Source organism: Crassostrea angulata, chromosome 10 (assembly GCF_025612915.1).
Source record: "Crassostrea angulata isolate pt1a10 chromosome 10, ASM2561291v2, whole genome shotgun sequence".
NCBI lineage: Eukaryota > Metazoa > Mollusca > Bivalvia > Ostreida > Ostreidae > Magallana > Magallana angulata.
In genome coordinates, this window is record NC_069120.1 from 3,396,543 (window position 1) to 3,410,345 (window position 13,803).

The 13,803-nt window shown below is 33.0% G+C and overlaps 2 protein-coding genes across 3 annotated transcripts; one reads left to right on the forward strand and one right to left on the reverse strand.

Annotated features, from left to right (window-relative positions):
* The first annotated feature begins 155 nt into the window (after positions 1-155).
* On the forward strand, positions 156-5,202 carry LOC128167637 (uncharacterized). The gene is made up of 9 exons (XM_052833458.1): positions 156-192; positions 284-391; positions 674-758; positions 1,831-1,970; positions 2,195-2,269; positions 2,399-2,518; positions 3,335-3,463; positions 4,078-4,173; positions 4,996-5,202. The coding sequence occupies exons 2-9, from the start codon at positions 353-355 to the stop codon at positions 5,074-5,076; spliced, it is 765 nt and encodes a 254-aa protein (XP_052689418.1). The 5' UTR covers positions 156-192; positions 284-352; the 3' UTR covers positions 5,077-5,202.
* A 1,962-nt stretch (positions 5,203-7,164) lies between these two features.
* On the reverse strand, positions 7,165-12,912 carry LOC128167832 (prostaglandin E2 receptor EP4 subtype-like). Of its 2 annotated transcripts, none has more exons than XM_052833759.1 (3): positions 12,733-12,912; positions 11,468-12,622; positions 7,165-11,352 (listed from the first exon to the last, which is right to left on the reverse strand). In XM_052833759.1, the coding sequence occupies exons 2-3, from the start codon at positions 12,206-12,208 to the stop codon at positions 11,089-11,091; spliced, it is 1,005 nt and encodes a 334-aa protein (XP_052689719.1). In that variant the 5' UTR covers positions 12,209-12,622; positions 12,733-12,912; the 3' UTR covers positions 7,165-11,088. The 2 variants fall into 2 exon arrangements, with proteins under 2 accessions (XP_052689719.1, XP_052689718.1); XM_052833758.1 differs by having other exon boundaries at positions 12,717-12,912.
* Between the last annotated feature and the right edge of the window lie 891 nt (positions 12,913-13,803).

Consider the following 13,803-nt stretch of genomic DNA (forward strand, 5'->3'; position numbering starts at 1 on the left):
ATCCCTATTATTTTTTATTATGTTGATTTGTTATGATAATAATCACTGAAAATAGGCAAGAAAAGGTTTTAATAATATCTGATCAATTTTTAACATAGAGATAGATATTGAAATACGCTTCCGTCCGGTTCTCACTTTTGACATTGCACGCGATATCTGACGTCACAGATCATCTGTTCGTGAGAGATTACAGTAAGTAGAAAATCATAATGTAAATATTGATGAAAACTTATTTATATTTTAAGTCTTATTATAATTAACACAACTTATATAATTTGCATAGCTTGCATTCATCAGACAGCTGTAAAAAATTACGTTGAAGACTGCCTTTACTATATATAGTGCATTGACAATGGCGAGCGACTCGCAAGAATCTATGGATTTATTTCAAGTAAGTGAAGTATCACCAGGTTCAAATATTCTTTTTAAGTATTTTGCGAACACATACATATATACATAAATAAGATAAATATTACATGTTTTTCGTGCTCCTTATTATCATATAATAATTATTATCACTTAACACCCAATATATATATACCGGCCGGTATATGATATTGTCGTATATAAGTTCTTAGCAAACTTTGGCATTTTAATTAATTTGACACTCATTTCTTAACCATTCGATTAGTATTTATAATTTTCTGATATATGCTAATTTTACATGTTTAAGGTTTCACAAGATTCACAGAATCAACCTGAAAATGGTGCTGTCAATCTTCCTGATATTGACAGACCTGTCACCATGAAAATGATTTGTAAGTAACTTAATTAGGCAGTGGCGTAGCTACCTTTAAATTTACTGTATTCAAAAAAAGGTAGGGGGTCTGGGTGCCTTGAGGTTCCCAGCGGGTCAAGGGCAGAGCCCTGGTGGGGGCTTAGGGGGCGAAGCCCCCGGAAGCTCCTGGATTTTATGTTATTTGAATGACAAAATAGCCTTAAAAATATGACATTTTTTAAGTATTATGATTCCAATGAATATGAACAAAAGTTGCTGAATTCCGAGACAAACATTATTTACCTTGTTCTCTTCGAATATTTTCTTTAAAATTTCAAGACCCCCGATGCTCTTGGATTTTAGGTTTTAGCTTTTAGATTTACAGGCTTTTGATGATGAGATATTGTCTCAAAATGTTACAATTTTACATACTGTATGTGTAAGGGAAATGTTGAATTTTAGAAGAATGTGTAATTATATATGAAACACTGATACCCCAGCGGAGACCAACTGCATATGACTAAAGATAATAGGCGTTTTGAAACAGGTCTATTATTCAAACCGTAACATACTTACCTAAATGACAAATTTTTGAAGTTTTTCACAATGTAATTACATGTAAGTATAGACTGACAGAATACAATTACGGACAAACGCTCAAAACTTGATGTGTTTTCAGATTTTAGTATGAATATTTAAACTTGAAAGGAGTTAAAAGTTGTTCATCTCATTTTAATAAGTTTAACGAACTTCCAATTAATTTTAATGTAAAGTATGGAATGACGGTATTTTCCGGAATCGTAGTAATTGCATCGTTTACGATGAGAACTGAATACTTAATATGCAGATTATAATTCAGAGGAGTCTCAATACGATTTGTTTACGTGCAAAGGGGGAAACTTAAATCATAAGACCTATGCTTTGCAAAATTTTGTGTATTCATTTGCGTTTTTGCGTAAAGGTCGCTACGCCACTGTTAGGTACTGGTTATTGAAATGAAAAACCACCTTTCTCTCTCTCTCTCTCTCTCTCTCTCTCTCTCTCTCTCTCTCTCATATGCTTGAGATAGATAAATCATTTTAAATTGCTGATCATCAAGAGTTTTCTTGCAGATGATGAACTTTGTATTGTTCGTAAAGAACTCAGGGAGTCCAGGGGTGAAGTTACAAAACTTAAAGAAAGCGTCACCACCTTGCAGAATATGAGAACAGGATCCACCAGTAACTTCCGAATAGAAGGATCTAATGTGAAGGCAATTAAAATTTTTTTTTACAATAAATGTAAAGTTTTAATGTATAAATGTTGATGGCATGTTTGTATTAATATGTTATGGAATGTGTTGTTCTTACTTTTTAGTAATTATTTTAAGTAATTTTACCAAGTTAATTAAAAAAAACCCAGTAATTGGATTTATATCCCCCCCTCTAGCTAGATTAATGCATAATTAGATAAATTATTAATTCATATCTTTGACAGAAGCCACTAATTGCTTTCCTAAAGAGATTATTTCTGCAATATTCATGGCTATGTGAATCTGACGAAGATTTGAAGGTAATGTTTTAAAATAGCCAAATTCTTTTGGACTCGTTATTTTTTTCTCCTTGTCTTTACAAATATCTTTCACATTTAAGCAAATATAACAAATCAAAGTCCATTCATTCAAGGTTTTTTTCTTTATAGCGAAACTTCTCATCCATCTTGGAGCAGTGTGGTTGGGAAGTAAATGGAAGCATGTTGATTACATGCTTCTCATTTGCCTCCCACTCCTTCACAAATTGGAGGAACCAAATAAGACAGAAGGTAAAATAATAACTGAGCTTTACTCATTAGAGTCACCATGATGAGCTAAAGTAAAAAAAATACTTTGCTTTAAAATTAACTTGGTATGCAAGGTCCATTTGCATTGTCATTTTAATATGTATTTTAGCATTGCATCATTATTTCTGAAAGATGGTGTCTCATAACTGCAACAGCTAGTGTGTTCATACAAATTGAATAACGCACGCTAGCACGTTAATTAAGATAACTTGTTTGCACACACCGTTGCAGTTATGAAACCACATCTTTCAAAAAATAATGATTCAATGCTTGTATTTACATTTTAAACATTTATTTCTTTCCCGCAAATATATGATTTGTTTTTAAAAATCTGACTTATTCAACAAGTAATGCGAAATTAACAGAAGAGCCATTGGAACAGCCAAATTATGCTGACAATAATAGTGCACAGCGTTTTAAACACAGTTTTATTTTTCTTTCTGTGATTTAACAAAATTACTTTTGGTACACTTAAGAATTAATCAATTGAATTCATAACTGTCAAAATATATTTACATCAATAAAATATTGATCGACATAAGTTAAATATCTGGTCGTGATCCGGTTTGAATTTAAGTCATGAGAAGAGTTTCATGTTCTTTCAAGAAATACTGAAGGAATAATGAATGTATTCCTACGCCACAGATTTGGTGAATAGCCTGAATGGGTCTTCTGTGTTATTTGAAATATTACTCAAATCAACCAATGCAATTAAATGGAGGGAAAGAAAGTGAATGTTATTATTAATATATTTTTTTATACTAAGATTGTTTTTATTTTTTATTTTTATGAATATAGCTCGTAACACCTGACAGAAATGTGGAGGGGATGTCACTGAAGGCACTGCAGAGGTACCTCTTTAGTGCTTTCTGGTTGTGCCCATCAGTAACAGATGAAAACAAGAATTTTCGTCTTACTCTTGCCCTGGTAAGATTTTTTCCGTCAATATAATATGCTCTGCTTTTATAATTTCCCTACACTTCACTTAAATAATACCTGTTTATGCCCTACATTTAGCATGTGCATTATAACTTATAAAATTTTCATGGCAACTTTCCTGGCATTCAAGGAAGATACTATAATAGGAATCACCCCTCCCCTTTATTTTGGAATTATGACTTTTGTGACAATTTCTGTTTTGAACCATCATAAAAGTAATACATTCCTTATATTTATTAATTAACATGAACAGAATAATAATCAGAATATATATTTGATATTAACAATAAACCGCTTATGATTTTATACATTTACATTTCTAATATTAAAATTGTTATTTAAATTTCTCCCAACTTTAAAATGTTGTGACATATTGACTACTTTTGAGCCATAAAATGGATAAAAAGATCTACCAAATCATGTTTGACATCATTATGGATGAAAAACATCATATCATCATACAATCAAATGAATTGTGACATCATAATAGAGTTAGCACATTAAAGCATCATTGCAATGATTAGTGGAATATATCTCTTGAATTCATTTACGATTTAATTCATTTTGTGATTGTGCTGAAATTTTTTTTTTCACATTTTCAGAGGGCCTTTGCTGATGGACACAAGCTCTTCAGAAAGGCTCCAAATGCCACCTCCATTGATTTCTGGAGAGCTTTCAAAAAAAACATTGATTCCATGGTAAGCTTAGTTATGGCTGATCTTTTAGTTAAAAGAAGAATTTTTCAACTAAAATATCATAATTTAAAAGGAAGATTTGTTTATGATGTTTTTATATGATCTCTACAACAGCCTTCTTATAACCCCGCTCCTAAGGAGAAGGGGTTATATAATGTTTTACCCTAGTGTCTGTCCGTCTGTCCATCCGTCTGTCCGTCCAAAACGTGTCTTATTTTTCAGCAACTATTTATCGCAGATGCTTGAAATTTTAAAAATCTTTGTTTAGGCAATTATGCCATATTGTAAGATTTATTTTTGTACCAAACAGAGGTCAACTATTTCTAAATGTTAACTTTACATATTTTGTATATATACATCATAGCGGGGGTAATACTAATTAACGAGTATTGGCTCACAGATATCTTGGGTTTTTTTGGTCTATCTGTCAATGAACTCAGTATCTACCCAAGTTATGCGAGTATAACCTGGGTTGGGTCAGTTTAAGCTTTGAAGTCCATGAAGCGGATCATAAAAAAGTGTGAATTGCTCCAACCCAGGTTATACAAGTATAACTTGGATAGATATTATTGAGTTTATTCCTTAATTATCATTTAATTTTCTGTACAAAATGAGTTTGTTTTACTTTTAAAATGATATTAATGAGTTCAAAATTCAAACACAACGTCAAGTGGATTAGTAGGTTTTTGATGTTGGTACATTGTGATGTGTCTTGTGACATGCAAGCCAGGTTATACAAATTTAACAAAAATTTTCTATTTAATCAAATGCCGCGTTATTCCATGTGAAATGATTATATGCAATTTAATATTGTCTATATTGCAGATGAAACAGTCTCCAGAGAGATGGACGTCGCTAGAACAGAAACACACAAGAAAGATTGAGGCTTTGAATAAAGAAGACTGAAAATAACAACTTTGTTTCTTTTATATTTTTCAGTGTACAGTAAAACACGCTTATTACGAAGTGCTTGGAAAGGGAAATATGCTTCCTTGTAAGCATAATTCGTTAAATCCGCCCAGTTTACAATATAAATTAAGTCATGGGAAATGAAAATCAGTTCGGTGTAAGCGTCAATTCATTATAAGCGTGTTCGCTATAACAGTGTTTTACTGTATACATAACATTTATATATCAATGCAGTGAGGCAAGACAGTTTATAGAAATTTACAGGAAAAAAATGTCTGGTTATTTCTAAAATTACATTCAGGAATATCGTACAATATTTATGTAATAGTTTTCGCATAAAAATCATGGGAAAGGACTATATATGATAAGGGCCTAAAATGGCCCCCTAAAATGAACATCATCATTTTACTATCATTTTTTGTTTTCTTAGTACAGATATGTATGTGATGTGTTTACATAATATTCATTTTGGTTCAAGTGCCCACGATTTAGAAATACGACATTGTAAAGACAACCTTTCCCCGCCATTTTTGCATTTTTAACGTAAAACAGCTTGTTTTCAAGCAGTTTTTCCTTCCGAAAACATAGAGCGCATTCTTGAACAAATAAAATATTTTAATCAGAGATGTATCTAGCCAAGACTAATAAGTGACAAAAAAATGTTCCTTGTTCAAGTATGCGCTATATATTTCTCATTCGTAAATAGATAAGAAAAATGTCAATTTTTGGCCGATTTTGATTGAATTATAGAAATGGCGTCACTTCTGACGTCATATACTGCCAGTGAGTGCAAATATATCAAATAAATAGATGAAAAATATATTTTATATCAACTCTTCTAAAAAATTAGTTAACATTTTGTTGTACTCGAAACACTTAAAAATTGGCGAATTATGGGGGCCAAATTTAACTCTTATCATATATAGTTCTTTACATGATATTCGCATGAAACAACAATGAAACATAAGATATACATTTTCGCATGAATATCGTGCAAAATTTTAATCGTATGATATTCGCATGAAAATTATGTCAAAATCGCATGAAGTTTTCGCATGAAATTCATGCGTGTTACTTTTCGTCTCTTTCTCATGCGAAGAATTCGCATGAACTTCATGCGAATTTCATATGAGATTCATGCGAGCCACTTTTGCCTGTGTAGACGTAACCAAAACTATATATTTCAGTGTCATCTTGTTTATCAGTACTCCGTGTACAAATCACTGTCAACTACTCATATGATATCACCAGAAGAAGAAAAATTATAATGAAGAAGAACCATCAGAATCAGTACAAGGTCTTCCGTTGGAAACGGAAGACCTTAACAATTGATGATTATGTCGTACGATCTTGCAAAATATAAAACACTCATCTAAACTAAATCTTCACATAACGAACCAAAGCTTCTTTATACATTCACTTAATCAGTAGGCAAACGCTTAATTCGAAATACGCATCAACTGAAAATGCACAAAAAATTTCCAATTTACAGCTGCCGCAATAAAAAAAAAGTACTGATAAAAAAAATCTGCAGATTTGATTTTGGCGCTCATTTATTTTACCAGCGAGTTAATACAAAGTGGCTTGCAAACCTATAACAGTAGCTAGACTTCACAATAAAGATAAATTTAATGTTCGAGAGCATGTGAGAACGATACATACTGTAGCTTCATATTTTTGTTTTGTCAAAAATTGGTTGCAAATAATACAGAGCCAGCACATACAGAAAGCAATTCCAAAATAATAAATATATTAAATATTTGAATTGAATTCAATAATTACCAAAAGACTGTAGAACATCTCCCTATCGAAGAATTTCATATTCAAGGCGTCTGGATCGACAACTACTTTTTAATTCATGGTGATATATATACACCAATTCCGAATAACAAACAGCTGTCACAAAACAAGATGCACGATTCTTGATATACGTTACATAATTTTATATTTGTTTTTGTTAGCTCACCTGAGCTGTAAATTGAGTTAAGGTTTGTTAATATAAAGATTTATCCGACTTTAGTAATATCATTTATGTTTTCTCATGCTGCACAACCTCACCGCAGCTCCGTTTTTGCTGCCTGATAAATGAACTCAACACTTGTGCATGATGAAATATGTCATTTATTAAAAATGACGAAAGTAAAGAAAAATATAAACAACATAGTAGGGGATCAGACCCAAAGCTGTTCACACAAAATGTTAAATAACTTATCAATATGCTGATCTCCTTAAAATACAGAAACAATATTTTGTTCAAAATTATATACAATATATACAAAACCAGCATAAAGATGGCACCTCAAAAATAAAATATGCCATATGCAAAATAACAATATTTTGTACAAGGCCTGGGAAAGAAATGCAACTTATCTAATCAAACATAAACATGAAAAATACAATAAATAAGCAAATAAAATTATAGCATTCAACACATAAATACAATTATTAACATAATTGTTGTTTGTTGTCCATGGCATACTATCTCACTGTTTCTTCTTCGCCATAACGACAGCGTCAAATTTGGCCAACAAAGCAAACATTCTTTGTAAACTTGTTTTAGTCATTGATGAGCAGAACATACTCTTTTTAAGTAATACTCTTCAGTTATCAAAACCATTTTTGGAAATGAAAAAGGTACCTACAATATCATTCTTAGAGAGCTTTCTTGATTGAATTAAAAGAGCATGATTGTCATGGTCATTTTTTGATTTTTAAAATCTTTTTGAAAAGAAACAGCTTCGTATATACAAATTTATGTTGAAATATTCAAAATTTTCAGCTCATGAAGCTAACATGTTAAGGTAGATTTGATTGGTTACTTGTTGACCATCCAGCCTCTCAAAACTTTTGCGCAATCTTTTTGATACAAGATTTTTTTGCAGAATCACCTATTTCATTTTTACATCAGCTATGTATATAATGGTTGCCTGGTTACAGTTTCCATATATTGTGGAAAATTTCATGTTTATTTCTGTATCAAGAAGAATTTAATGCATTTGTGTCCTATTTATCACACCCATAAAGCAAGTGGTGATGAAAATAGAACGTTACTTCCTCGAACCTCTCAATGAGAGCTTGTCATATATTCAAAGAAGGCGGGTAAAAACCACATTCCAATTCCTATAGGATCTTTGATAATAACTTGTCTGTATTCTTCAGAAGCTGAACTTTTGAACATTTTTATTATGAACGAATATCGATATGTTGAATTCGAATTCCAACTGAGGTCTACTTTTTGATTTTAGTTTCTACTAAGACAATATAGTAATTTGAGAGGTTCACATGTCGGGTAATGTTGCTCAGGTCAGCGATATCGCCCATTCACCTCTCGTTTTCAAGTTAATACAGCAATCCCATTATATTTTTTTCCACATAATTTATGGTCATGCATCAATATCACGACAGCCCCAGGCTCTTTGTTTTTTTTTAAATATAGTATGGCAACTGCGCTTATGTTAAAGCTGCACGATGTTTAAAATCTTCAACATTTAGTTTTGATACAGAGAAATAAAACAAGCATCTTCCAAATAATATTCACTCCTATTTTAACGAGCTTAAACTTGCCTTATGATTACAATGCCCGTTATTTTTGTATCAAATCGAAGTTAACAGCATAACCGAGATCAGATTTCATCGGTACTCAATCATCTGAAGAGATGAAGAATTTGATTTTTACTTTTTCATCACACAATCGGGAATAAGCCTTTATTTCTTTAATATCAATGTATATTACTCCTTTCTGCTATAAATATATAAATATATAACTTGACGTACAGTAAATAGTTATCAGGTTCCCAACTCGCTACTGGTGCGTAACAATTAAACAATTAAGACTCATGAACCTATTGAATTCATTGATGAATTTATTGAATTCAATCTGCTTTGCTAAAACCACATTCAACATCTCTATAAAGAATTGCTCAATGTGTAGGAAAAACTCAACATTTTGAGTGTTTTTAGGTATAACTATGTGATTATTGTTTTGAAATATATTAGAATTTAATACAGACAATGTTATATAAATTTTTCGAATGCATTATCTATTTCTATTTGTAACTTTTGATTGATTATGCAATTGGTTATTATTTTAAGGAAATAATGAATAATAATATAGAAAAAGGAAACTATTCACTGGCCATGAAATAACTCGGTGAATTTTGTCAGGCAAGTGCTTGCACACACGAACTAAGCAATATCTTGTCATGAGATGTTGAATGCAAATACTCAGTATTCCCATCAATCTTTTGCTTATCACTTTTCAGTATTCTCATTACTTTAATTATGCTTTAAGTGCTATACTCCCATATACAGGGTGTGCTGTCCGTCAGCTCACTGCTACAACGCACCTTGGTTCAGGAATTAAGGAACTACTTGCGGAAGTGTTTGACAGATCCACCCTGTGGTCTGCCGCCGTTATCAGCGTACATAAAGACATAAAACCAACTTAAAATTGCTTAATTTTTTGTTTAATTGAAAGAGAAATGATAATAATAGGATACATAAATAAATAAAATAGTATTTAACAAACAGACAATATCATTTACTTCTTGAATTGTATACATGCATGTATGATGTTAAGGCCGTAAGACTGTAAGGCGGTAGAAAAAGAACAAGACATTTATAAGGCATCTTCGCTAGCCAAGGGTTTTCGGTCCACTTTGCTCCCCATAAACCCTTGGCGGATTTCATTACGAAAACTCGGTGATGTGGTGGCGCTATCTAGCGAGCAATTTGAGTTGCGCCCCTTGCATATTTACATTTTAATCGAATTAAACAACAGGTTATATACACTCTACGGCATTAATACAACTTGAAAACATGTTGACTACCGAATATCGGAACATAATTAACGATGCTATTAAATACGAAGTAAGTTATAAACTAGGGAAAGCACGGAATGTTTTATTCATAGTGTTTTGTAAGGACCTGTACCAGGAATGAAAAAGTCGCCGATTTATATGAAAGCTTTCATGCCATAACACCAGGTATCGTTGTCGTGAATATTGCGGACCAAAGAAATTTAATGAAACAGAGCTCACTGAACCTTTAAAAGCAATAACCATAAGCAGGAACGTATATACTAACGGGATAGGCAACTTCTACATTCGCCATGTTTACTTCCCATGCTATCACGCGTGCCTTGACAAGTTTGTAGAACTATGGTCAATCCCAGTAAAATATATAGGTTTTTAAAACGATCTGGTTATATCATCGTTGGGGAGGCACTGTACTCGAGAACTTGTGTCTCAATTTGTTAAAAGCACCGAATGTTTTACCAAAGATCACACATGTGTTTTCTTTTAAAGTTTATATTTACAAGCACTGCGATTGGATCAGCTACTCGCAGCTGCAGCCAATCAAAAAACAGATCTTGTCACCGAGTTTTCGTAATGAAATCCGCCAAGGGTTTATGGGGAGCAAAGTGGACCGAAAACCCTTGGCTAGCGAAGATGTTTATAAGGTAAATCAACAATATCCTAATAAACGGGATCAGTTATATCGTTTACATGGTCACACTTGATACTGTAGCAATCCCATACTCCTTCTTTGGAAAAATTAACAAGTTGATTTTTGCCTTTTATATAAAACACAACTGGCCTCAGGTTCATGAAGCATTTTAGGTTTAAGTCCAAAAGTCCATTTTTTATAACAGAAACATTGATCATAAAATTATGCTTGAAATTTCTAACTATGAACGTGATATAAATACACATTATAATCATTATAGCATATCATGTTTACAAAGTTAACAATCACAAAACAATTTGACAGTGTACAAGTTTTGATTTTAGTCTATAACTGATACATGATCCCTCAACTCAGTCCTCAACTTAAATCCTTACAAGAAAAATACATAAATTTGAGGTCAAAACTTGAGTATTAACTTGAGGAAAGTTGGTGACGGCGGGGCTTGATCTAATAAACTATCTATGTTAGTTGCGATGTCCTATAAAGCCTGCGAAGTGAAACATACTACTTTTAGTGTTTCCAGTATTTTAATGATACACACTATCTTGTAGCGTACGACATGGACACAGATACCGATGGTTCTCGCGATACTTCAGAATCGTGTGTAGAAGATGGGCCAGTTGTTAACTGAGAAGCAAAAATCCTATTCATGACCTTGCGTTGAAAAAAATCAAATGTATCCTTTCGGAAAACTATGTAGATCCAGGGATCAACTATAGAGTTGGTCACAGAAATTCGTAGAGCCACCAACTCAAACTGGCCATTTCCAGATAGGGTTCCAATTGCATGACCAAATATGTTAATCTATAAAACATAGAACAATTGTGATTTTATCGCTTGTCGATAGAAATATATTTTTTTGATACAATAACTGTACCGTATATAAATGAAAACCTTGCTTCAATCTTGATATACTTACCAAGAGCGGGGTAATGCATGAACTGAACAGGATAACAATCAAAAGAAGGAAAGCGATGATGTATATGTCTTTCTTCTTAGGTTTCTTCTTCTTTTGTTGGATGTTGCGGCACACATTGAAAATAACAGTTATATTGAGCGCTGCAGTGGTGCCAAGAACCAGGATCCCCGTCACTGAATACAGGAAAGCAAACGCTTTGGTATCACTATGAACAAAATCCAAAAAGCACCAGGAGCCTGGGAAAAAGCTCAAACTTTTATGTCCTGCCATTAAATGGAGGCTAGACATCACTGCCGAAAAAATCCAAATTCCTGCTATCATTAAGATGGCTCTCCGATTCTTTGTTGGCTTGTTATAAAAATGTGGATAAAGGATCGCTAGAAAACGATCTAAAGACATAGCACAGACAATCAAAGCCGAGGCCAGGATCGTAAACATCAAGATGAACGCCATGTAGTCACACATGGGCTGAGGATAATCATACTGGAACTGTGAAGCGTAACGGACCATCGCCAGGGGGTAGGACAGGAACACCCCACCCCCGTCTGTGATGGCAAGCCCACAAACAAAGCGGTAAAAGGGGCGCCATTTGTGCGATTTTGCTGAACAGAAGAGAATGACCAGTGCTAGAATATTTCCTACCACTCCGAAGACAAGTAAAAGTGAAGCCGGTGCTGGTGATGGCCAATTCGGACTCGTTGTCTCAATGGTGCTGCTATTGATGTAAAGCGTTGTTTCCATTTCAAAGTTTTCTTCCGTTTTGCCTTTTTTCGTCTATAAGGACATCTGTAACCTTTTTTTTTTTATCTGATTTGTTATATAAATCAGATAAAATCGATACAATCAACTTCCTACATACATATGTTCAATGGATTTCCCTTAGCACACCTAATTGTTATAAACACAGTGTCTTCATATTTCCTGCCTGTTAGGAAGAAGATTGTAATTTTTAAATGCCGTAAGCTGTTCTATAAAGTAAGACAGAAGTGGTGCTTCTATGTTTCCTCTAGTCATTCATCCAGACTTGAATATAAGTGTTGAGGTGTGAGCACTACTGCATGGTGTGTCTCTCGTCACATTTAGACCTCTTACATATCATGTAAGGGAAGAGGCGAACAGTGACACTAGTGATCCGGTCAACACCTAGCATCGTCCCTACAACAATAAGGTCATTTAACACAAAGTCGGATAATACTTTCAAGTCAAAACTTAATTAAAACACATTATTGCCAAATTGTTATATTTATACCACCACCAAATCCCACCTCACACCCAAAAAGAAAATGAGAAGAAAATTCTTGAAAACATATCCAAAGTAATTTCCCCCTATAAAACTCGTTCTAATCTCATTTTACATGAGCCGACTTTTATAGTATAATGATTTAAATAAAATCATTAATCTGACTTCACACACAAATTTATATTTTCTTTTTTCTTAATTACTGAAAATTTTGTTTGGTCGGTTTTGAAAAATAACTAATGAATAAGTGGCATCGTGTCCATTGTCAATGAGGACACTTCTTCCCACACCAATTACCCCTTCGCGCTAACATCCGTGCCAACGAGAGATATTAATATAAGTTGTAGAACTTGCTTATCAGTGGTTGTAAAATAAATAAAGTTCAGTTTGTTTTTTTTTAATGAGGACACTTATATAACCACTGTCCCAGCCGTCAGCGACGTCACTGAAACACTTAAACAGGGACATTCATAAGTTTTAAATTTCGAGTATTTTATTTTCAATAGAATTCGAGTATGTCAAACTGGATACTGGATAAATGTTTTTTTGGTCTTGTGTAGGGAAATAGTTGTTGAATTCCACCGGCTCAATATCAGAAAGAGTACACGGATGTTATTTATGGAGAACAGATTCCTCTTGATTGCGCAATATATATGCTGTATTTTTATTCTGTAAAAAATGACATGTGGTGATAACAAATAAGTTCACTGTGATATATCGAGTCTACGTAAGTGTGGAAGTAACAATTGTTATTAATTGATAATATGTCGTCGATATACCTGAATGCTGAGTTGAAGGGTACAGCGAGGTTTTTTTTCACGTACAAGTTTAAAAAAAAAAATTCTGCTTCATATGAATACAAAGTCATAAACAAACTGTGCCAATTTGATATTCCTAAATTTCTTCCTGAGAATTCTATTTGTAAGATATGAACCAGCAGTTTGTTATTGTTTACGTGTCATCAAGGATGAAAATTGATTAAAGATTAAGGGAGGAAAATTAGGTGATAAAGCATATCTTCAGGAAGAAACTTGCAATTGTAAGAAGTTTAATCCAATCCTATTATCTGTTCAGAGAGGAATTTACACATTTTTCT